Genomic DNA, 24793 nt, shown 5'->3' on the forward strand with positions numbered 1-24793 from the left:
ACAAAACAAAACTTCTGTAATGTTAGTTGCTTAAAAACAGTAATTCTTTTTTCCAGACATATTTTCTTTTTTTAAAAAAAACTATTTTTTAATTTTTATCGGTGTATCATAATTATACATAATAGTGGGATACATTGTGACATATTCATAGTACACATAATGTAATTTGATCAATTTTATTTTCTAGAACATTCCTTCCTCTTTATCTTCTTCCTCCTGATCCCCTTCATCTCCTTCCATTTTCATGAGATCTCTTTTCTTTTCTTCAGTCTTCCACATATGAGAAAAAATGTATCAGCCTTTAGGTTCAAGATTCTTAGGGTTGGATGAGAAATTATTTCAGTCTAGGCTCTCTCACTCTATCTCTTCCAGCATTTGCTATAAGTCAAGTCATAGTTTGGCTGGTTGGTGGAAGACAGTTTCATTGTAATTTCCCCAGAGATTAGAGAGCTGAATGTTGGGCTCTTCCTCATTGCCCTTTACATTTATCAGGTTAACTAGGACTCACTCATGACAATTGTGGGGTTTCAAGTGCTACAACAAGAAATTCCCATTTACAATCTTTTTTTAAACCTTTGTTTGCATCACATTCACTGATTTCAAAAGAAGTTATATTTCTGCCCAAACTCAGGGGGTAGGGAAATAAACTCATCTCTTGATGGGAAAATGTTAAATATCATGTTGAAAGGGCAATAATGCAGGGGCAAGTCACTATCCCATAGATCTAAATTGGCTTTTCATTTGCCTCTGCCCCATCTATAAAAACACTGTGCATTCTTGGGTGTTCTGTGGTGCTGTCTGTCCTAAATCATGTCTGTATGTGGTTGTGTTTGTTCTGTACTAAACTGTTCCACCAGTTGCCTGGTCTTGTACACATATCCCACAACTCTGGTTAGTGAAGCTACAGGATGGATTTGGGACTGTAATAGTATAAACCCTAAAATGTTCTTTATGATGGTCTGGCTCTTATATTTTGAATATATGTTATAATTTGTAAACAAAAACAAGTTGGCAAATAAACTCTCAGAAATATTTATTATATTAAATACATAATTAAAGAGGATTTTAAAATTATTGATTGTTCCACATTATTTACCTGCTTTATCTTAAATTTATACTTTGAGTTGAAAAGTCCAAAACATCATTTGTTGGATTTATGATGTTTCATAATGGTATTGAAAAATATAGTAGAAAACATAAGCTGCCAACTTGGATTTCTATACCCTTAAGAAGATATTTTCTTGGGCATAGAAATTTAGGTTGGCAGTTCATTTTTCTACAATAGTTTTGGAAATATTATTTTACCATTTTCTTGATTTCATTGTTTTTAAAAAAGATATTTGCTGTTAGTTTTCTTATTGTTTCATTGAAGACATTCTCTCAACCCCTTTGACTGTTTTGAAATTTTTCTCATTATTTCTTTTTCCCAGTGGTTTTACTTAGACCCTCTTGAGTTTTTTTAATAAATCATGTTTTAAATTTTTGCCTTGATTTCTTTAATAAATTTTATAATCTTCATTTAAAAATATTGCTTCTAACCTATATTTTAACTCTTTTATGATATAAGTATATGTATATATAACTTGATTATTTTTTAAATCTATATTGTTTTTCATATTTTCTACCAACTTATTTCTCTAGGAATTATTATAGATGTTATTTTGATTACTCTCAGTTCATTATCTCTTCAACTAGGTATGATATGCTGTTAGCTCATCTATTTAATATATATTTTAAATTAATGCAATTTCTAAAAATAAAATTCCTAACGTGTTATTATTACTTTCCAGTTCATGGCTGAAAAATTTCATCTTACCATCCAATTTATTGTGTATAATGATCTTAGTTCTTTTATAATCCCACTGATTTTCTTTTGAAAATTTTAATGTTTATTTTTTATTTGATTTTTGGTTGGTAATTATGGTCCTTGATGAGTATAAAATCTTTTGGAAACAGTATTTTTAACAATTACCTCAATATTAACTCTTCTCACTGAAATTGGATGATCCTCATTAATAACATTTAAAAAATATTTGTTTTATGTTAAGTTAATAGAATTCACTAGAATTGTCATAGAAGTGAGTGAAATGTTAATAGTGACTTCCAAAGTCCAATTTGATCTTTTCTTTTCTTGTGAAGTATTCTACTTACATTATTCTTTCCTTTAAAATGTTTGTTATTGTAAATTAACATTATCTTTTCTGTTGCCATTTTTGAAAGCCATGAACTTATTTTTTTTTCTTTGGCCATTTTATATACCTTATCATATTAAATTTTCCATACTTCAAAATGGTTAAGATTCTTTATAAATTGTTTTCTGTTACCATCCACTTTCCCACATTTTTTGAAGTTCATGAATAGTTTCCTTTTTTTTACACATTTTGATGTTCAAAGTCAAACAGTTAAAAACCCGTACATAAATAAATAAATATTCATTCTTGCTCTCTCTGTAATGTGTGATTAAACTCCCCCATATCTCATACCCGGTACCTTCTCTGTATGTGAATTATCACTACCCAAATTCCAGTTCTTCTGTCAATGAGTAAAATTTACATTATATTCCTAGAATTACATTATAAGTCAGCACGGCATCACATTTTTACTAAATATTGACAAATTACATCCTGGTTAATTTGACTCTTAACTTGACCTCTAATTAAATATCTATATGAAGGAAATTTTGTTACTACCAAAAAGAGATCGATAGCCAGATAGTTCTAGTAGTAAGTTCTTCCCTCAATGAATTCAAGTTCTCCTCCTTGAAACTTACACTTACATGGCATATTCTGTGTTAGGATTCAATAGAGAATATGTACTCACACAGAAACACATATCTCCAATAACTGTGGTCAATATTTCATATATATGTATTTATGTATATCTAATATATATTCAATTGAAGGTCAATTTGACAAAACAAATTTCTTTATTAATTTTTTATCATAAATTTCAGTCTTTTAGGTCTTATGCTTCCATAACCTGAATAAGTTACTCTCATTCAATCTTTTGTAGCAAAGAGACTCTTCACCCGCTCCTGGATCTGCTTGGTTCTGATCCCATAAATGACTGGGTTGAGGGCAGGGGGGACGACTACATAGAGATTAGCCAGGAGGATATGGATATACTGGGGGATGTGATGACCAAAACGATGAGTGAGGAAGGAGAAAAGAGCTGGGCCAAAGAAGGCTAAGATTACACAGATATGGGAACTGCAGGTGTTGAGAGCCTTCAGGCGTGCATCTTGGGAAGGGAGGTGGAAGACAGTGCATAAAATTTTAGCATAGGAGATGATGATTAGAAGCACATCCAGGAACAAGATAGAAATATTCCCTAGACCAAAATAGACATTGGCATGGATGCTGGCACAAGCTAGACGTGCCACTCCCATGTGCTCACAGTAGGTATGAGGGATGATTCTATGTCCACAGTAAGGCAGCCTCAGGAGGAGAAAAACGATAGGTGCAATCATGCACAAGCTTCGCAGAACCACGGCCACAGCAATCACCCCAATGATTCTGTTGGTGAGGATTGTGGTGTACCTGAGAGGATTACAAATAGCCACATAACGATCGAAACCCATAGCCAGAAGTACAATGCTCTCCATGACTGTGAAAAAGTGCACAAAAAACACTTGAGCAACACAGCACCCAAAACACAGCTCCTGAAGGTTGAACCAGAAGATGCCCAGCATCTTGGGGATGGTAGTGGTAGAGAGACTCAGGTGGATCACGGACAGCATGGCCAGGAAGTAGAACATAGGTTGGTGGAGTCTAGGATCAGTCCAGATCACAAACATAATGACAAGGTTCCCCACAAGAGCAGTCAGGTACAAGATACAGAAAGAAAAACCAAGCCAGATCTGCGCAGCCTCCAATCCTGGAATTCCCAAGAGCAGGAATGAGGAAGGGTGAGTCTCAGAGGCATTGGGTGAAGACATTCTCCTGTAGGCTGAGGGCAGTCATGGCTTTAAAGATTGCTGCCAGTTCCCATTGAGCAGTGCCTCCAGATTTCAAAATTCTACAAAATTCAAAACAATAAAAGGCCATGAACAGAGGATTAATAATTGGAATATGTTTCTCTAAAGGCCTTTGATTATTTTTCTTTCCTTTGACTTTTCATAAATAATCCAGTGACACTCCTTATTTGTACTGAAAATGGAAGAGGATGAGCACCATACCTCTTTTAAAATTATGGGTTCAGAGTAGAAAATGTACTTACTCCCCTCTTATTCAAGAAAAGAACATTATAAAGGATAATAAAACTGATGATAATGATCACTACCACAATATATCAGCTATGATTAATTTGACATATGCTATTTTTCTTTGCATCTGACGTCATTTACGTGTATCATCTTGTTTAGTTCTCCCCATGATTCCCTGACACAAAATACTACCAATATCTGCTTCTATGGAAGAGAAAGCTTTCGATAAATTTATTGAATTCCCATTTGTTTGGAAGTTAATAAGCAGAAGAGTCCAAGATTTGGAAACATTTTGAAACTAGGCTATGTGACATTAATTTGGATCTGTCTGTGCAATCCTTGCTAATGGAAGTAGTGATAGAAAGATAAGGCCTGAGGAGGGTAAAAGGATCTAGAATAGACAAAACTTCCTCACAGGAGAGTAAGTCTGTAAGGTTTACACTACGGGGTTTTGAGACTTTCTATGAAGCTGTGTTAGTGTACCTATTTCCAAAAAAGTAGAAAGAGTGGAACAAAACAAAACATGCATTCGCACACAAGTATTAAGTAAATATTGCTGCGTGTGGTGGCTCATGATGGTAATCCACAAAATTTAGGAGGCTGAGGCAGGAGGATCACAAGTTGAAGGCCAACCTGAGCAACTTAGTGAAACCCTATTCCAGAATCAACAATAAGAAAGGCTGGATTGTAGCTCAGTGGTAGAGCAATCCTGGGTTCAATCCCCAGTGCTGTTGAGGAAGAGAGACACATGGTAGGGGAGGAGGGTGAATGGAGGAGGGCATTATATTATGCATGTTGTTGCATATATTGAGGTTAACTGATGCCACATGATCAAAAACCTCCACCCCAAATCCTACTCTTGGTCTTCCTGGCATGGCCAGCCCCTATCCTAAGACTTGGTATTTCCAATTCCCACTTAAAAAAACACACTCCTACCAGGTGTGGTGTAGATTACAGCTCAGGAGCCACGAGTAAAGGTCAGAACTCTCTTGGGGCAAAGCCAAATTCTTTATTATACATTTGCATATTTGGTTACAAAGCTATCATTTTTTCACTGCTGTCTCTAATCATTTTACCTCATGCCTTATGTGGGGTCCTGGACTCAGTCATAAATTTAGATCTCCCAATAATCAATTTTGGGTTCAGTCTAATCCCTTTGAAGTGTGAAGAGACACCAGCAGCTGATCACCAGGTTGCACCCTTTTCTTTAGCAGGGTGTGTGTACAGTCATCTAACTGCAAAGACTTCAAGTTCATCACTTTAGCTTTTGCTTACTATGTTTTTAAAAATCAATTTGTGTATTATTCATTCTGTGTTCATAAAGGCAATATGTGCAGAAAGAATGAGCTAAACACAGGCTATTTATATGTGACACCAAGGCATGGAATAGAGTCTTAATTCTGTTCTTAGCTTTCTGACTTTAGATAAGTTACATCATCTTCTGAATTCTGGTTTCATATATAAGTTAGCATAGTACTATCTACCATAGTATTGGGTGAGGTAAATGAGGTCATACATGTCTGAAATATTGTAGGTGCCCAGCAAGGATATTTTTCCCTTACTTCTTCCCAAATTATTCTTCCCTCTCTATTCCTAGATCATAAATATGATATGTGACATTTCACTTCCTAACCCAGTATGCTCGACTCAATTTTTGTGAGTCCAAATTCCAAGTCTAAACATACACTGCAAACACTTACCAAGATTTCTGCATGTGTCTCAGGGAGTCAGGTAACAACTGTGCCTTCAGTTGGTGTATATATATGTTTGGAAAAAATCATCAGTTACCTTCAAAGTGTTAGTAAAGTTGGGGTAGGGGGATAGTAATGAAGTCTCTAGGTGCCAGAGAGTTTCCTGTTCAAGTGAATAGTAATTCTCCCTTGTCATTACATCAGCTAAAGAGAACCTTTAGGGAAATCTCTGAAGATTCTGACTCTGACTCAGTCAGTTGTTAGTTCTTGTTATTGCACATAATATTTATGACAAGACCCATTTTTTTCTTTTGCTCTCCTTTCTGAACTTTCTGTCAGTTTATGAACTACTTGGAATAATCCTTTGGGAACTGTTGGATATTCATATAATCAGTAACTATTTTCTGTTTATTTTCACAAAAGGCATATGATATACAATTTACTATTTAAAAATTTAGAATTTAGTGGAATTTTTTTTTCATTTTGCAATTATCATTGCTATTTAGTTCCAAAAAGCTTTCATTACTCTAAGACTAAATGCTATATCCCTTAACCTTTCTTCCTTCCTATCATCTTTTGAGAACCACTACTTCTGAATTCTGCTTCTGTGAATTTTCTGGTTTAGCTTATTGTGGATGGTTTATGTAAATGGAGTCATGTAATATGTAGCCTTTTGTGTGTGTCTTCTTTCACTTCGCCTAATAGTTTCAGATTGCATATATATTATAGCATGAAGCAATATTTTTCCGTTCTAATGTCTAGGTAGTATTCATTGTGTGGATATATCATATTCTATTTATACATTCATCAGTGGATGTATATTTGGGTTTTCTCCAAATTTTGGATATAATAAATAGTGTTTCTATGAATATTTTTTGCACAAGTTTTGCTTTGAACACCTGTTTCTAAATCTTTTGCATATATACACAAAAGTGGAATTTGGGGTCTTATAATTCTGCTTGGCTTTCTGAGGAAACACCACATTGTTTTCCATAATGACTGCAAAATTTACATTCTCACAATGTGTGAGTTTCCACTTCTCACATCCTCTCTAAGATTTGTTATTTTTGAACTTTTAAAATCGCAGCAATACTAATGGTTTCCGAGTGGTATCTCACCGTGTTTCAGATGTGCATTTCCCTAGTGACTAATGATAATGGGCATCTTTTAAAGGGCACTTGGACATTTTTACATCTTCTTTAAAGAATTGTGTATGGAAGACATTTGCTCGTATTTGATTGTTTATTTTAGCATTGCTAAAGTTGTTTATTTTACATTCCTGAATTGTAAGAATTCTTTATATATTCTACTGTTAGATTTTATAAGATATATGACTTTTCAGTAATTTAGCTTATTATATTGATTTTATTTTAACTCTTTTGTTAGCATTATCTGTTTGATCCTGATGAAATGCAACTTATTTATTTAATTGCTTCATTTCTATAGTCCTGCTTAAGAAGCCAAATCTGAGGTCACGAAGATTTATTCCTATAATTTGTCCTAAGAGTTTTATTATTATACTATGTTTAGGTTTTGATATAATTTAATTTAATTTTTGTATATAGTGTGGGATATCCAGTTGTGTTTGTATCATTTGTCGAAGAGATTATTATTTCTTCCAGGGAATGATTATGGAAGCATTGTCATAAATAAATGAGTTCATTTCTCAATTCACAGTTTTATTCCATTCTTTTATGTATCTGTTTCTATACTGACACCACACTTTTAACTTAATTTTAGTTTATTTATTTTTTTGTTATACAAAACATTAGGATTCATTTTGACATAATCATAAAAGCCTGGACTATAATTTGCGCTAATTCAGTCCCCAGTACTTTTCCTTTTTCCTCTGTTCCTCTTTCTCCTGTTCTCTTCCCTCTACTGATCTTCCTGCTATTTACATATATATATATATATATATATATATATATACATATATATATGTATATATTTAAATTGGTGCCTTGTGGATATACTTGATGGTGAGATTCATTGTAGTATACTTGTGTATGTACATAGAAAGTTAGGTCAGATTCATTCCACTGTTCTTCCCTTATCACATCCCTCCTACCTCCCCCTCAATTTCCTTTTTCTACTCCACTGATCTCCCTTCTATTTTGATTCGATGACCCTTTTAATTTTCTCTTTCTTTTCCTCTCTCTATCTCTTCTCTCTTCTTATTTTAGACTAGCCTCTGCATGCCAGAGAAAATATTCTACTTTTCATGTTTTTGTGACAGGTTTATTTCACTTAGCATCAAAATCTCCAGTTCCATACATTTACCAGTAAATGTCATAATTTCATTCTTCTTTATGGCTGAGTAATACTCCATTGTGTATATATGCATACTGCATTCTCTTTATCCACTCATCTGTTGAAGGGCACCTTGGTTGTTCCCATAGCTTGGCTATTATGTATTGTCAGCAACATACTTTTTTGAGTGCCGAAGCTTTGAAGGATGTTTCAAAACTGTGATTCCTATAAAATTGTTTTTAGTTTTCAGATTATTTTAGCTGTTCAAGGGCTTTGCTGTTTAATGTAAATTTTAGGACCAGCTTTCCCATTTCTGCAAAAATAAAAATAAAACAACTTTGATATTTGGGGAATGATTGTACATTTTATATAGAATCCCTTTGGGTAGAATTGACATATTAAGAGTATTATCTCCTGATGAATGAATACAAAATGTCTTTCCAGAGATGCTTTCTAGTTTTCAGTGTACAAGTTTTACACTTTCTTGGTTAAACTTGTTTTTAATTGTTTTACAATGTTTGATGTCATTGTACTTGGAAAAGTTTTCTTAATTTCAGTTTTGAAATTTTCATTACTAGTGCATAGAAATACAACTGATTTCTTCATGTTAATATTGTATTGTGTAACTTTCTTGAATTTTTAAATTAATTAACTTGAATATATTTTTTATAATTTTCTTTTTTTGGGGGGAGGGGCGTACCAGGGATAGAACTAAGGGACTCTCAACCACCCAACCACATACTCAGCCCAATTTTGTATTTTGTTAGAGACAAGGTTTCAGTAAGTTGCTTAGCACCTTGCTTTTGCTGAGGCTGGCTTTGAACTCGTGATCCTCCTCTCTCAGCCTCTTGAGCTGCTGGGATTACAGGTGTGTGCCACAGAGCCTGGCTCTAATTTTCTAATTCTAAGATTATGCTACCTGCAAATAGAGACAGTTTACTCCTTTCTTTACAATTTGAATGACTCATTTCTTTTTTCTCTAATTTGTCTGGCTAGAAATTTCAGTACAGCTGGGTGCCGTGGTCCATACCTGTAATCCTAGTGCTTGGGAGGCTGAGGCAGGAGGATTGCCAGTTCAAAGTTAGCCTCAGCAATTTAACGAGATACTAAGCAACTTAGCAAGATCCTGTCTCAAAATAAAATATTAAAAGGGCTGGAGATATGGCTCAGTGGTTAAATGCCCCTGGGTCCAATCCCTGGTTAAAATAAAGAAAGAAAGAAAGAAAAAAATTCTAGTACAATGTTAAATAGCAGTGGAGAAAGCAAGTATATTTGTATTCTTTCTGAATTTAGGGAAAAGTTTACTTTTCCCCTTGAGTATTCTCCATTTAGTATAACGTGATCTTTGAGTTTTTCATAAACTTTATATGAGGAACTTTTCTTAGATTCTGATTTTGTTGAGTATTTTTATCATGAAAAGATGTTGAATTTTGTCAAATGCTTTTTCTGTATCAACTGAGATAATAATTTTTCCTTTATTATATCAACATGGTTTATAGTGTTGATTGATTTTTCTTTGTTGATTTCCTCTTGTGTTTCTGCTTGATAATTGTGTATAATCCTAAAATATGCAGTTGGTTTGGTTTGCAAAGGTTTCTTGAGGAGTTTGCATCATAAGAAGTATTGTCATTTTGTTTTTAAAAGAATATGGACATTCAAAAATGTAACAATAAAATCCACTAAGTTTGTATCTGTATCTCTGTGTGTGCATGTGTGTGTGTGTGTGGGAGAGACAGAGAGAGAGAGAGAGAGAGAGAGAGAGAGAGAGAGAGAATGAATTTGAAGAAGACAACTAAATGAAAAGATATACTATGTGATACTATGTACATGAATTAGAAGCCTTAATATTTTTAAAATGTCCACACTTCCCCAAGTTATCTACAGAATCAATGCACACCCTTTCAAATTTTCAATGTCATTTGTCACAGAAATAAAAACAATATTAAAAAAATTGCATGGATTGAAGGAAGATCCCAAATAACCAAAACAATCTTGAGCAAAACCAAACCAAAACAAACAAAACAAAACAAGACAACCCCTGCAAACAAAACAAAACAAAACAAAAAGCCATGGGCAACTTACTACCTGATTTCAAAATATGCTACAAAGTGAAATAAATAAAACAGCATGTTACCAGTATAAACAGAGACATATAGACCGGGAAGCCTGCAGAGAAATGTATGTATGTACAGTCAATTTATCTTCAGGGAAGTTTCCAAGAACACGTAGTGGAGAGAGGACAATCTAATTTATGGTGTTGGGAAAACTGAATATTCACATGCAGAAGATCAAAATTGGAGCTGTGCCTAATGTCTTTTAAAAAAAGTCAACTCAAAGTGGATTTAAGACTTCAATAAAATACTTGAAACTCTAAAAATCCTAAAAGAAAACAAAGAAGACGTTTCTTGACATTAATTTTGCAATTTTTTTGTATATGATCTCAAAATCTTGAAAAAACAAGGAATTGCATCAAAGAAAATTAAACTTCTGTGCAGCAAAGGAAATAATCAACAGAATGAAGATACAACATTTGCCATGGGAGAAAGTATTTGTAAACCAAACATCTTATAAGGGGTGAAGGTACAAAATATATAAGTAATTCAACTCTGTAGCAAGAAATCAGACAACTTGCTTTAAAATAGACAAGGACCTGAATAGACATTTCTCAAAAGGAAAATGTAGGTTAACAATAAGTAAGTGAAAAAAAATTAACATCATTAATTATCAGGGTAATGCAGATTAAAACAAAAATGAGATAGTACCTCACACTTGGTGGAGTGGCTATTATCTAAAAGAAAAAATATGAGTGTTGGGTAGCATGTGGGGAAAAAAACTCTTCTACACTGTTGGTGGGAATACAAATTCATACAGCTGTTATGAAAAGCAGGGGGGGGTTCCTCAAAAATTAAAATGGAAGTACCATATATAATTAATCTAGCAATCTTATTTTAGAATTAGACAAAGATCCTTGTTCGCTCATGCTCACTGCAAAGTCAAATTAGCCAAGACATGGAATCAACCTAACTTGACTGTCCATGGATGGATGAGTGGGTAAAGATGGGTTCTTTATATTCAATAGTATATTATTCTATCTTAGAAAAGAAGAAAATCATTCATGACAACATAGATGAGCATGAAGAAAATCATTCCAAGTAAAATAAGTCAATCACAGAAAGGTATGCTTGATTTTGTATGCATAAAAATGTCTTTTTCATGGAAGCAGAGAGTAGAACAACAGTTGCTAGAAGCTGTAGGGTGATGATGAGGAAAGAATGTTCAAAGATCATGAAGTTTCAGTTAGAAAGTATAAATAAGTTCTGGAGATCTGTTTTACAGCATGGTTACTAATGTGGCATATGTGAAAATCCTTGAGAGTAGGTCTTATAGGTGACAGGTTAATTAGCTCGATTCAATTATTTTGCAATGTATACATACATCAAAGCATCCCTGGGACACTATTTCTATTTGACATACTCTAATTTTAAACTGATAAAAGAAAAACAAAATAAATGACTTTAATCAAAATTTTTCATAGCAAACTCTTATTATCCTTTATGATGTTCGATGTTGCTAATTTTTGTCTCATTTTTTTTTAAAAATCACTATCACTATTGCTAAAGCTTTTTTAATATCAATAGTCTTTCAGAAAAACCACTCTTTCTTTCTTTATTGAGCTATTTTGTATTGTACTTCACTAGTTTATTCTCTGTTGTTCAATCCTTTCTACTTTTGTTGTGTTTGATCTTGCTATTTTTGTTTACTTACAATTCCAGCATTTATTCTTGCCATCTGTATGCATTTAAAGGATACTCTTTACTCTTTGTGCACTGTGCACATCATTCCGTGCACATCACACTGTTTTTTATGGAACAAATGCTTTTTCAATATCTAATGGGTAAATGTCTGCTGTCAGTGAGATATAGGGAGAAATACCAGGCTTTATTATTATAGAAATCAGATCACCATACCAGAAAGAGGTAAGTGGTTAATCTATGCAAAAGAAATCATAAAAGAGTAAAAAAAGCCTTTGACTGAACATTGTACATTGAGTTGTGAGAGAAGGTGGCCTAGTAGATATCACTTAGGAAATTCGAAGACTAAAATATGTACTCCAGTGAATGTAGATGCCTCTCTTTTGAATTTATCTGAATTAATTTATAACTTTATAAAGAATTAATTAAATGAACACTTAATTTCAGACACTCAGCAACTGAGGATAAACTCTTGAAAAGCATAAATATTGTATCTTTTTCATAAAGCTAATGTTTTATTTGGAACATGTAAAAATTTAAGAATATATAATTTCTGATAGTGAAAATGTTTTAAAAACTAAAGCAGGCAATGTAACAGATAGATACAGTTGGGAGGAAGGTGAGTTTTGCTGAGTGCTCAGGGAAGACTGTGAAGAGACCTCTGAGTAGGTACTGCATGAAGCAAGGCCCCTGAGCACCTTAGAGAAGAGGGCTCCAGGGTCACACCGAATCCCTGAACAAAGAATGCACTTAGAGTATCTGAGGAGCAGCGTGAAGTTTCATGTGCCTACAGTGGAGAGGACAGAATGAGTCCTAGGTGATGTCTATGTAAACAACATCAAAGAACAAGTGGGCCATCTTAAGGGGTTTTGATTGAATAATTCAGAAAATATAGGGGGGGGATATGAAGGGAAAGGAATGAATAGATGACCAGAGACCAAATCAACAACAACAACAAAAAAAAACATATCAAAGAACTTTTTAAATGGAAAATTAAATATTATATTAGAACTAGAGACAATGGGGATACATATAGATGGGGGTTAGGGTGTGGGAGAGAGAAAGTGTGTGAGAGTAAACCAAGGATTGGATAGGAAGATGAGGACAAATATCCAACTGTTTCCCAGGAGCTTAGCGATTTGATTTGGAAATGAGAAATCAAACATATCCTATCCATGTTGATAGAGGAATTGAAAGCAAAAGAGCAGTAACAAATTCTTGCCTTTTTGTTTCAGTATAAGTAGAAAGAGATTGAGCAGAATTCTCCAGAGTTTATTAACTGAACTCTATCAAGGTCCCCAAGGTACTCTGCTGCCCATCTCAGGGGAAGCAGGGCTACAAGAAAAACATAAATACCCTCTATTCAGCATGTTAAGTGGTGTTCCCCAAGAATATGCCGAGGGTTGTTTCTTAGCAATTTGGAGATCAAGGTAAGTTATATCATGGTTAGACTGTGAAAAATAGCAAAAGGAATGGAGAAAGCTTCAGCTAAGCTACTAGGGAGAGAAGAGGAAAGGTGGAAGTATAAAAATAAGATGAAGAGGGAATGAAAATCCACACTCACACTTATACCTAGGCACCTACTCATACCTATATGTATGACCATGTAAAGTCTACATGTAAAACTAAAGGGAGAAACCTCATGAGGAAGGACTTGGGCCAATATATATCACATCAATTTAACTATTGTTTCTGACTCTGTAAACATATGCACACAGAGAATAAACAAGATCCAAGGACTAGATTTCTTTTCCCGGTACCTCCACATGCCCTCTCTCCTTCTTCTCTCTCTATCCCCTTCCTCTACTCTATTAGTTTCCCTTCTATTTTCATGAGAATCCTCTCCCTTATTTTTTGTCTCTCTCTCCTTACTTTCTGATTATGAAAGAAAACATTTGACCCTTGACTTTCTAAGTCTGGCTTATTTAACTTAGCATAATGTCCAGTTCCATCCACTTCCCAGCTAAAGTCATAATTTTATTCTTGTTTATGGTTGAATAAACTCCATTGTGTGTATATATCACATTTTCTTTTTCTATTCATCTGCTGACAGTCATCTAAGCTGTGTGAATATACTGCAATGAATCACATGCATAATATCTATTATTATAATGCACTAAGTGAAATAACAACAGAAGGGAGACCAGTGAAGCAGAGCAAGCAGATTTAGGAAGGGAAGATGGGAGAGAAAGGAAAGGTACTGGTGAATGATATTGGTCAAATTATATGCATGTGTCAATATGGCAAAATAAATCCCACTATTATGTGAAATTACAATGCACCAACAAAATAAAGAGTCAAGGACTGTTCCAAGAACTGTACCAGGTATAACAAAGATGATCCAAAACATGTTTTTAAAGCAATGAAAACAAATATTTAGCCCTGAGGAATAGACTGTTGTGAAATAGGACCCAGGGCTAGACAATAAACATCTAAGAAAGAGGGAGAATTTGTCTGATTGCAGGATGGTCATGAGTCTGCAAGATGAGTGAAGGTGAGAAAGAAGGTGGCTTTAGCTCTTCTCTTTATGCTATCAGCTCTAGGACATGTGGATGTCTGGAAACCAGAGGAAATTAGTGGCCTAAGAAGGTGATACATTCACAAAATGGTGATAGACAACTGGATAGAATTCCACATGGAACTCTAGAGTGAGTGAGTGGATCAAATAATAGGCTTGGGCCATGTTATATTTGAACCTAGGACAGATCAGAGAATATACGAATATATGTTGAAATAATAGATCAGTTATTCTACTCCTGGGTATTTCTCCTAAAGAATTAAAGTTGTCCATACTACAGTGACACATACATACCCATGTTTATAGAAGCATACTCCATAATAGCCAAACTATGGAATCAGCCATCATTAAATGAGTGGATAAAGAAGATATGATATACATTCACAATGGACATAAAATGAATTTTTTTTCATTTGCAGGAAAATGAGTGGAACTTGAGAGCATTATGTTAAACAAAATAAGTCAGACTCAGAAGGTCAAGCGTCATATATTTTCTCTAATGTGGAAGATAGAGAAGAAAATAGAAAAGAAAGGTGGTGGAAGATCTCAGAAAAATCCGAGGAATATCTGTATAGTAGAGGAAAAGGAGCTGGGGGGGGGGGAGAGGTAGAGGTGGAAAGGGAAAATACGGGGGAATAAATTGGTCAAATTACATTGTTATGTTGTGTGCATGTATGAATATGTAATGACAAATTCCACCATTATGTACAACTATAATACTCCAACAAAATAGAGGAAAAAATCAGTATACATTTGTAGGACGGTTAAATGATCAGTTGCTTTGATAAATGTTTATAGACTTGGAAAGAATGTTGTTCCAGAGAAGATGGAAGGACAAATTTTTAAACTCTCCTGAAAATCCTCAGAGATAAGTAGGACAAGTTTTCATGGGATTTACTCATATTTTATTTTCTCAGTTTCAGCTCTAGGGAGCCCTTGAGAGTGACCAAGACACCAGTGAGTTGATTCTGGTCATCAGTCTATGAAATCTCTGGATAAGGTCATTGAGAGGCTAAAGATTCCTTTTTATGTCCTGAAGGGACGCTGTACTTGTTTGCCCACTTTGTCCCACCTCTAAACTTAACAACCTCTCTGTATTTTTCTACTGTATATCTTTCAGCATATTTTTAAAAATTTATACTACTACACAGTGGTGCTCCTTGAGGGTATGTGACCAGTTTTATTCAAATTGCTGGTTCAATGCTGATACTCAGAGAGCTTCTGACATATTTGATGGAATAAATTATGAAAGATACTTCTCCATCCCCTACCTTGTGTATTCTTAACTAATGAAAACAGAAGAATTATAATCTTATCTCTTGTAGTTTCACATTATAAAATTGAGGACTTATCTTCTCCCTCCTTAGCACTAGTAAGCCCAAGTCCCTCCACAACACCCTGCTCTCTCTCTCTCTCTCTCTCTCTCTCTCTCTCTCTCTCTCTCTCTCTCTCTCTCTCATACACACCCCCCCACACACACACACTCTTCCTAACAGAATTTCCAAAATTTTTAGGTTATGTATCATTTTGGTTAATCTACGTAAACTTCAAATGCACACTTTTAGCAAGGATTTGTTCTGTAATAGATTTAAAGTTGGATGTACTGAAATTCATATTTTTGATAGGTGTTTTGATTCAATTTAAGAATACACAAATGTTTCTCTTAACATTTGTGTATTCTTAAATTGAATCAAATCTTTCTGTGTAATTGTACACATCACATTCAATCACTTGCACATTATTAGGACAACTAGGTTTCCTTAGGTAAGTTCACTAGAAAGAACATATTCCTTTCTTCAATTTTTTAATTTACTGTATGTGCAGAATTTATTACAATACAGACATTTATAATAACATAAGAGCTGTGATAGAATCTATGCAGGAAAACAACCTGTAGGTTTTTACAGAGCTGCTTCTTCCTCATGAATAGAAGGCTGAGATACATTTGGAAATGGTATAGCTCAAATATTTAGTCTTCCTTCCAACAACTGGCCTTTATTTGGTCAGTTTCTTTATGAGATGTATTTCAAACACTGACTAAATGATAGATTTTTATTTATTAAAATAACCTCTTAATTCATATTTCATCCTGATTGCAAAATACTCTTTGCCATGCATTTCTTTCTCCTTGTCTTTGTCTGTTTTCTAAATCTGATGAGTACTATTTTTCAAAAACAAGTTATGACGAGAAAGGACTTATTTATTTTCTGAAACATCACATTGAAATTACCTGAAATTCTGTCTCTTTTTAATCAATTTGTGTGTTCTAAAAATCTTAAGTGAGAACTTCCATGTGAGATAAGAAATACCAAGAGAAATAGCAAGCATATTAAACAAAAATATACCTATATAACAGTATGAGGTGCACAGACCTGACACTTAATATTCCCTGTTAATTCTTGTTACACTCCAGAGTGTTCAGCAGGCATCTCTCTGCCCTCTCCTCTTTAATCGGTCTTTGTCATCAGATAGAGCAGCAGTGGAGTAAGGAAGATTCTATTACTTGTACCATATAATTTTCATGAGATATAAGCAGAGACTGAGAATTATTTTATTTATAAATATGAATAAAGTAAGATTAAAATGTCATTTTACATTTGACTAGGTATCTAGAGAAAGCAAGAAGTGGAGCAAGAATCACTAATGGAAAATCAGCAATTATCTCTGGCATACACAAAAGTCTATTTAAGACAGAAAAACAATGTCTATGCCTAATGACACCCAATTCCATCCTTCTTCATTCCTACTGGTGGGCATCCCAGGACTAGAAGATGTGCACATCTGGATTGGACTACCTTTTTTCTTTGTGTATCTTGTTGCACTCCTTGGGAATACTGCTGTCTTATTTGTGATCCAGACTGAGCACAGTCTTCATGAGCCCATGTACTACTTCTTGGCCATGTTGGATTCTGTTGACTTGGGCTTGTCTACAGCCACTATCCCTAAAATGCTGGGCATCTTCTGGTTCAATCTTGGGGAAATATCTTTTGGAGGCTGCCTTTCTCAGATGTTCTTCATCCACTTTTTCACTGTCATGGAGAGCATCGTGTTGGTGGCCATGGCCTTTGACCGCTACATTGCCATTTGCAAACCCCTTCGATACACCATGATCCTCACCACCAAAATCATCAGCCTCATTGCAGGCATTGCTATCTTGAGAAGCCTGTACATGGTGGTTCCACTGTTATTTCTCCTCCTGAGGCTGCCCTTCTGTGGGCACCATATCATCCCTCATACCTACTGTGAGCACATGGGTATTGCCCGTCTGGCTTGTGCCAGCATCAAAGTCAACATTATGTTTGGTCTTAGCAACATCTGTCTCTTATTATTGGATGTGTTTTTTATTATTCTCTCCTATGCAAGGATTCTCTGTGCTGTCTTCTGCCTGCCTTCCTGGGAGGCCCGGTTCAAAGCTCTCAATACCTGTGGCTCCCACATTGGTGTTATCTTATCCTTTTTTACACCAGCATTTTTCTCTTTCTTGACACATCGTTTTGGCCATAATATCCCCCAGTATATTCACATTTTCTTGGCCAACCTCTACGTGGTTGTTCCACCAGCCCTCAATCCTGTAATCTATGGGGTCAGAACCAAGCAGATTCGGGAACGAGTGATGAGGATTTTTCTCAAGACAGGTCACTAGCCAATTGGAGGTTGGAGGTTTTGTTTTAGAATTTGTTTCCTCTATTATTAGAATTTGTTTCCTCTATTATTCAAAGTAGAGTTATTTTATATATAATCCAGTAGAAAGGAAGGAGACGGAGGAGAATGTTGTAATCAACCATGTTATTTGTCTGTTATCTTTTTCCTTTGAGAGTAATAGTGAGAACATTGGAATTTATATAAAAATCTACTTTTACAAGTACTTTCATTAATATTGTTGCATCCTCAAGACACTCCTATAAATCATATACTATTCTCTACACTTTTTCAATGAATATATTAGTGTTTTAGAAAGCCAAGTAATTTATTCAAATTTTGTGTTTAGTAGGAAGTAGTAATTTAACTCAAGTAAGTTTCTCCAAGTTGTAATAATTTGTTTTATTCATTCCAGGGAGTCTCAGAATTTAAGGCAATACAGAATGAAAGTACTAATTTCAGAGAAATCATGAAAAGATTAAGTGGATGTCAGAATTCTTAAAATAATAATAGCTTACCCTAACATGGCATATGAATCTACTATAAATCTACAATGTAATATATATATATATATATACACACACACATATATATACACACACAAATACACATACACACCCACACACACACATATACATACATCTCAAAGAGATTGATATGGCTACAATACACACATATACCCATTACCAATATTATGTTTAATTTCCCCAAGCACAGAAAGAAGCAGATATAGTAATAAAATTAGAAAAGTAATTAGAATTAGAAATTAAAGGGAAAAATGGAGTCTCAGCATTTCATAAATTATTCATTTATAAATAGTTTACTTACTTAAATAATATTCACATATACTCTCTCTCTATATATATATATATATGACAATATCACTATATATGCATATATCTATACACACAAACTTTTAACATGTTCTACATTGTAAGTTTTTGATCAATAGAAATATATATATAGTCACATACTTTTGTCTAAGCACTTTGGGAAAGAAGAAATAATAAGCTAGTTCTACAATAGTGGAGATAAACAAATATTTCTGAGGATTTGGAGGGCATGTGATTACGAGTAAATTCATTCAAAAAGGACTCAGAAAGTTTTGGGAGAAAGAAGAATTTAAGAAGAAGCTTTGGATGTGTGCCCTTTTTTTCTGGCTTGTCTGCCATGAACCCACTGAAGACAAAATTTAACAGCAAACCACATAGACATCTTGTTAAGGAAATGATAATACAGATACCTTATATATAAAAAATATATAAAATGTGATATAAAAATATCTCATTGAAATTAGTTGTCTTGACTCTTATTTAATCAATTATTATTTATTTACTTATGTTTTAAGATATTTAGTTGTAAAATAAAACCATATATATTCAATGTGGGCAATGTCATAATTTGAGATATATATGCATTGTGTTCTGATTACCATAACAAAAATAACATAGCTATCAATGCCCCCTTTGTGCACTGATTCAGAACTTGTTCGCCTTATGACTTGAAGTTTTAGCCCTTTGACCAATGTTTTCCCATTGCCCCTTCTCTCAGCTCCTGGTAACACTGTTCTACTTTTTGTTTCTATCAGTTCAACTTTTTTAAGTTCCATATATAAATAAGATCAAGGAGTATTATGTAACACACTGAAATTTGGGAAGGGGATGGTGTGATCTAGGCACAATATAGCCTATCTTGATTTGTAGACAAGATCCATTCTTGAGTTATAGTAGAGATATATTATAAAGCTGTAGTAATAAGGACACTATATTTATCGTGTAAATATAGAATACCCAGTCAAATCAAACTAAATAAAGGCTAGAAACAGATCCAAAGATATATTTTTTCCTGAATTAAGGCTTTGATAATATTGCAGCACAATGAGAAAAGATGTTATTTTCAATGAAAGATACTGAGTCAAATGGATACCCATATGAAAAATAATGAATCTATATGGTTACCTTATGCTATACAAAATATGTTTCCAATTGTAGAATTGTGTGTATACAGTTGAAAGCAAAAACAATACAGCTTTTAGAAAAAAAAAGTATCCCCATGACCTTGGAATAAGTATAGATTCTAAAACAGAACACAAGTACATGAGCATATACATGCTACATACATGCTAACAATATTGGAAACATATCAATTAGCCAGTGAATATTAAAAGTAAAAACTCTCAGCAAACAAACATTTACAAAGAAAACAGGCAAGGCAAAAGGCTTGCATATGGAATATGAAGAATACTCCTAAAAATCAGCAATTAAGGGACCACAACCACATAGAAAAATGAGTGAAGAATATGCATGGGGATTTCTCCAAGGAGGACATCCAAATTTCTAGTGAATATGAAGAGAAGATCTACTTCCTTAGTCATAAGGGAAGTACATTTAAAACCATTGAGTAGCTTCACTATCCACTGACCAGGATGGCTAAAATGAAAAATATTGAATGGTAAGAAAGACTGTGAAGTTAACTGGAATGCTTATATGTTGATAATGAGAAAGTAAATTGGTAGAATCATTTTTTAAAATTAGCATTATTTTCAAAATCTAATCATATACACTCCCTAGGACCTCCAAATTTCTTTCCTAGCAATATATCCATTGGGAGATTTTCACATTTTTCCTGGAAATATTTGCATCAATTATCACAGAAACATATACGAAACAATAATACTGCTCAAATATATATTGAATAGAATATATAAATATAAGTACCAAAGGGAATGAGCAAACTGTAACAACAATAAACACATTGAATGAAATGGGTCAGATAGAATAAGTTTTGTTATGTATATTTATATACATGTTGTTATATAATACATACTATTACATTTATTTAAAGTTCAAGAACAGGAATGATAACAAACGGGCTTAATTTTCAAATCAAGTTCATACAAACTAGTACAAAAGTTTTCAGTGGTTTAACAAATAAGGAAAATCATAATTTTTTTAATAATAAAATATTATTATTGTAAAAACCTTCAAACAACACAGAAGTAGAGAATAAATGAAAATTCCTCTTTTCCTGTGACCTCTGTCCAATTCTACCTCCTTCTCCAGATGTATTGTAATAAGAAATTTGATATATATGTTCCATATATTTTTCTTTTTTAAAATTTATGATTGTGGTGAAAATCTTTCATATGAGATGTTATTGTACCAAGATTTTAGTGTACAAGACGTTGTCAACTATAGGCACAGTATTGTACAACTGACTTCTACAGCTTACATTTCTTCCAAAAGTGAAACTTCACCTGGAAGAGTAATTCCCCATGTCTCTCTAACCCCAGCCCCCGGTAAGCCTTATTTCCCCGTTTGATTCTACTAATTTGACTATTCTAGATACTGCTCATAAGTCCAATTGCATAGTATCTGTGACTGGCTTATTTCATTTGGCACAATATACTCAAGGTTCATTCTTAATGGCATACGTTGCATAATTTCCCTCCTTTTTGTTTTCTATTACTGAGAATTCAACTCAGGAGGACTTTATCACTTAGCTACATCCCTAGTTCTTTTAATTTTATTTTGAGATGGGCTCTCACTAAGTTGCCCAGCTGGCTTTGAACTTGTGATCCTGCCTCAGCCTCCTAAGTAGCCTCCTAAGTAGCTGAGATTATAGGCCTTGCCACCACACCCAGCTAATTTCCCTCCCTTTAAGGACTGAGTAGTACTCTATTGTGTGTATAACCCAAATTTTCCTGATTCGTGTTTCTTTTGGTGGACATTTAAGTTGTTTTCATATCTTGGTTGTTTTGAATGGTGTTTCAATGAACATGGGAATGTGCATATTTCCTTGAGATCTAATTTTAAGTCTTTAGGATAAACACTCAGAAGTGGAATAACTAGACCATATGCTAGTTCTACTTTTAATTGTTAGAATTCTATCTTCAATACTATTTTCCAGAGGCTGTACCATTTTGCATTCCCACGTTCTCACCTGCACATCTTTTTTTTGTTTGTTTGTTCATTTTAAATAATAACTTTACCTATAGGTTTAAAGTGATATCACAATGTACTTTTGATATAGTTTTCCCTGATGATTAGTGATATTAAGTACCTTTTTCTAAATCTGTTCACATTTTTTCATGAAGAAATATTTATTTGAGTATTTAACCCATTTTTAAATCAGGTTGTTTTCTGATGTAGAGATGTGGGAGTTTTATATATTTTGCAGACTTATTCTTTATCAGATATATATTTTGTAAATATATTCTTCTACCTCAGATGTCACCTTTCATTTAATTGATTGTTAAAAGCAAAAGCTTTTTAGTTTGCTGTAATCCCACTTGTGTGTTTTTCATTATGGTGGTTTGTGCTTTCATTGTTATATCCAAAAAATATCATTCCCAGGACATATGCCATGAAGTTTCACCCTAAATTTTCTTCTAGAAGATTTTAGTTTCAAATTTTACATTTAGGTTTCTGATACATCTTTAATTTAATTTTATGGTGTAAGATAAAATCTAGCTTTATTTTTTTGGACATAGATAACTAACCCAAGGCTTATGGTTTTTATTTAACATGAGGCATGTTTTCAGGCATAAATGTGTAGAAATTGATTGCACAAGGTGAGCTGTTTTGTTTTTGGTCTATCTCCATATTATATCTCATTGCTTATAACAGCAATTCTATATCAAGCTAAGCTCTCATAAATCCATCAAATCTAAGTTTTTATGATAAGTAACCTGTCTGAACCATGAATACTATGATGCTAATATTTATATTAGCTTTCTTCTGGTGAGTAGAGATAGAGAGCTCATTAGGATGACTGGTTACTACTCTACAAGATGATTAACTGGAGTAGTTGCTATATCTGGGCCTCCCAAGCAGAGAAAAGTTGTTTTCTGATTGCACTTGGTTCTTTGTTTACTTATAAGCTTCTTCTAGTGTAGAGAAAATATGTATGTCATGTGTAGTTTTTTTCTGCAAAATCATTGCTCAAACTAAGGGTTCCAGGCAATTCTGTATGTGCCCTTATAAATCCTATAAAGAATGGAACTTTTCGGTCCCAGATTAGACTTTGTATAGTGGAAAACAAAGAGAAAACAGTACAGGAAGGGGAAATCCTACCAGCATCTTCAAGGGATACTATAGCATTAACTATATACTGACTATCAGAAAATAAATTAAATACGGAATCTTTAAACATCACAAAAGCTTGTAATACTGCATTAGCTCTACCTTTTGAGCTGATTGTTTGGGTACTAAAGTTTGATCAGGGGTAACTACTGCTGTGGTACCATTATTTGACCCATCATTGAATATATTTGGAGCATTCATAATAGGTGTTTTTCTTGTCATTTTTGGAAAAACTACAGGATGAGAAAATCAAAAAGACAATAAAGGGTTAGATGGTAAGTGGTTATCAAATGAAACATTAGATTTACACGTGATTATTGCCCAAGTGTTTAACTCATTAGCTAACTCAACAATTAGATCCAGTGTATATGGAGTAATAATTTTATTGGGAGAAATTCCAAACACTCCCTTTGCTGCTTTTATTCCTTTGAGTATCAATTGTCCTATAGCCTCAGGATACCTAGTAAGAATAGTGTTAGGAGAATAAGATAAATGTATCCACAATAATGAAACTTCTTGCCAAAATACTCCTATAGGAATATTTTTTGTTGGTAGTACAATAAATAATAAAGGCCAACTTATATCAATTCTATCCAAATGCATATTTCCCATATATGTTTCAATGATTTTTAGTGCTTTTCTTGCTTCAGGCATTAACATTCGGGGTGAATTTGGATCTGATGGACCTTTTAGGATAGCAAATAAAGGTCCCAACTCTCCTGTTGATATGCCTAGATAAGGCCTTATCCAATTTATGTCTCCTAATAACTTTAGAAAGTCGTTAAGTGATTTGAGTTGATCTACTCATATTTGAATTTTTGGTGGACGGACCATGGTTGAGGATAATAGAACTCCTAAATAATTAATTGGAAAATTTAATTGTACTCTATTGCTATCTCTAGATTATAATTTTTTAATAAATTTTTAAGTGTGGCATAACATTCCTGCAATGTGTTTTTATCTTTGTGTGCCAATAATACATCATCCATATAGTGAAATATTTGTAGTTCAGGATTCTGATTTCTAAGTGGCTGGATTGCTTTGTTAACATAAATTTGACACATAGTTGTGCTGTTAGCTATCCCTTGAGGGAGTACTTTTCATTCATATCTCTGATCAGGACCTTCATGATTCAGCGCAGGGATAGTAAATACAAAATGTGGACTATCCTCAGGATGAATTAGAATTGAAAAAAACCCACAATCTTTAATATCTATAACTAAAACATACCAGGTTTTTGGCAAAGTAGACAATTGGGGAATCCCCAATTGAGCAGGTCCCATAATAACCATCTCATTATTAATGGCTCTTAAATCTTGCTATAATCTCCATTTACCAGATTTCTTTTTGATGACAAAATGGGAGTATTATGGGGAGATATGGAAGGTTGTATATGTCCCTCCGCTAATTGTTGATTGACCAGGTCATGGGCTACTTGTATCTTTTCTTTAGTCAGGGGCCACTGAGGAACCCATACTGGTCTTACTGATTTCCAAGTAATTATTATTGTCTCAGTGACCCCTCCTGAAAACTCAATCCATGTCTGTCTGTTCCTTGATCTATTTGTATTGGTGCTATACCTTGTTCTTGTTCTCCTAATTTTTTTCCATTCCTAAAACCTTTTCTAGCCATAATAGTGGGCACATTTGGAT

The 24793-nt window shown here is 33.9% G+C and overlaps 2 protein-coding genes across 3 annotated transcripts; one reads left to right on the forward strand and one right to left on the reverse strand.

Annotated features, from left to right (window-relative positions):
• Positions 1–2998: 2998 nt before the first annotated feature.
• On the reverse strand, positions 2999–5314 carry LOC101977720 (olfactory receptor 52E8). The gene is made up of 2 exons (XM_005342336.4): positions 5307–5314; positions 2999–3941 (listed from the first exon to the last, which is right to left on the reverse strand). Exons 1-2 carry the CDS (start codon positions 5312–5314, stop codon positions 2999–3001), a joined length of 951 nt encoding a protein of 316 aa, XP_005342393.4.
• An 8352-nt stretch (positions 5315–13666) lies between these two features.
• LOC101954982 (olfactory receptor 52E8) lies at positions 13667–18061 on the forward strand. Of its 2 annotated transcripts, XM_078045093.1 has the most exons (2): positions 13667–13700; positions 17130–18061. In XM_078045093.1, exons 1-2 carry the CDS (start codon positions 13667–13669, stop codon positions 18059–18061), a joined length of 966 nt encoding a protein of 321 aa, XP_077901219.1. The 2 variants fall into 2 exon arrangements, with proteins under 2 accessions (XP_077901219.1, XP_013221666.2); XM_013366212.2 differs by lacking the exon at positions 13667–13700 and having other exon boundaries at positions 17120–18061.
• Positions 18062–24793: the final 6732 nt, after the last annotated feature.

The sequence above is a fragment of the Ictidomys tridecemlineatus genome, chromosome 4, assembly GCF_052094955.1.
Source record: "Ictidomys tridecemlineatus isolate mIctTri1 chromosome 4, mIctTri1.hap1, whole genome shotgun sequence".
Classification (NCBI taxonomy): Eukaryota; Metazoa; Chordata; class Mammalia; order Rodentia; family Sciuridae; genus Ictidomys; species Ictidomys tridecemlineatus.

Bases quoted from the DNA above. Each gene is read 5' to 3' on its own strand.
- LOC101954982 (XM_078045093.1), top strand. From the start codon at position 13,667: ATGCCCTCTCTCCTTCTTCTCTCTCTATCCCCTT. The intron at 13,701-17,129 runs CCTCTACTCTAT...CAATGTCTATGC, and splicing joins TCTTCTCTCTCTATCCCCTT to CTAATGACACCCAATTCCAT.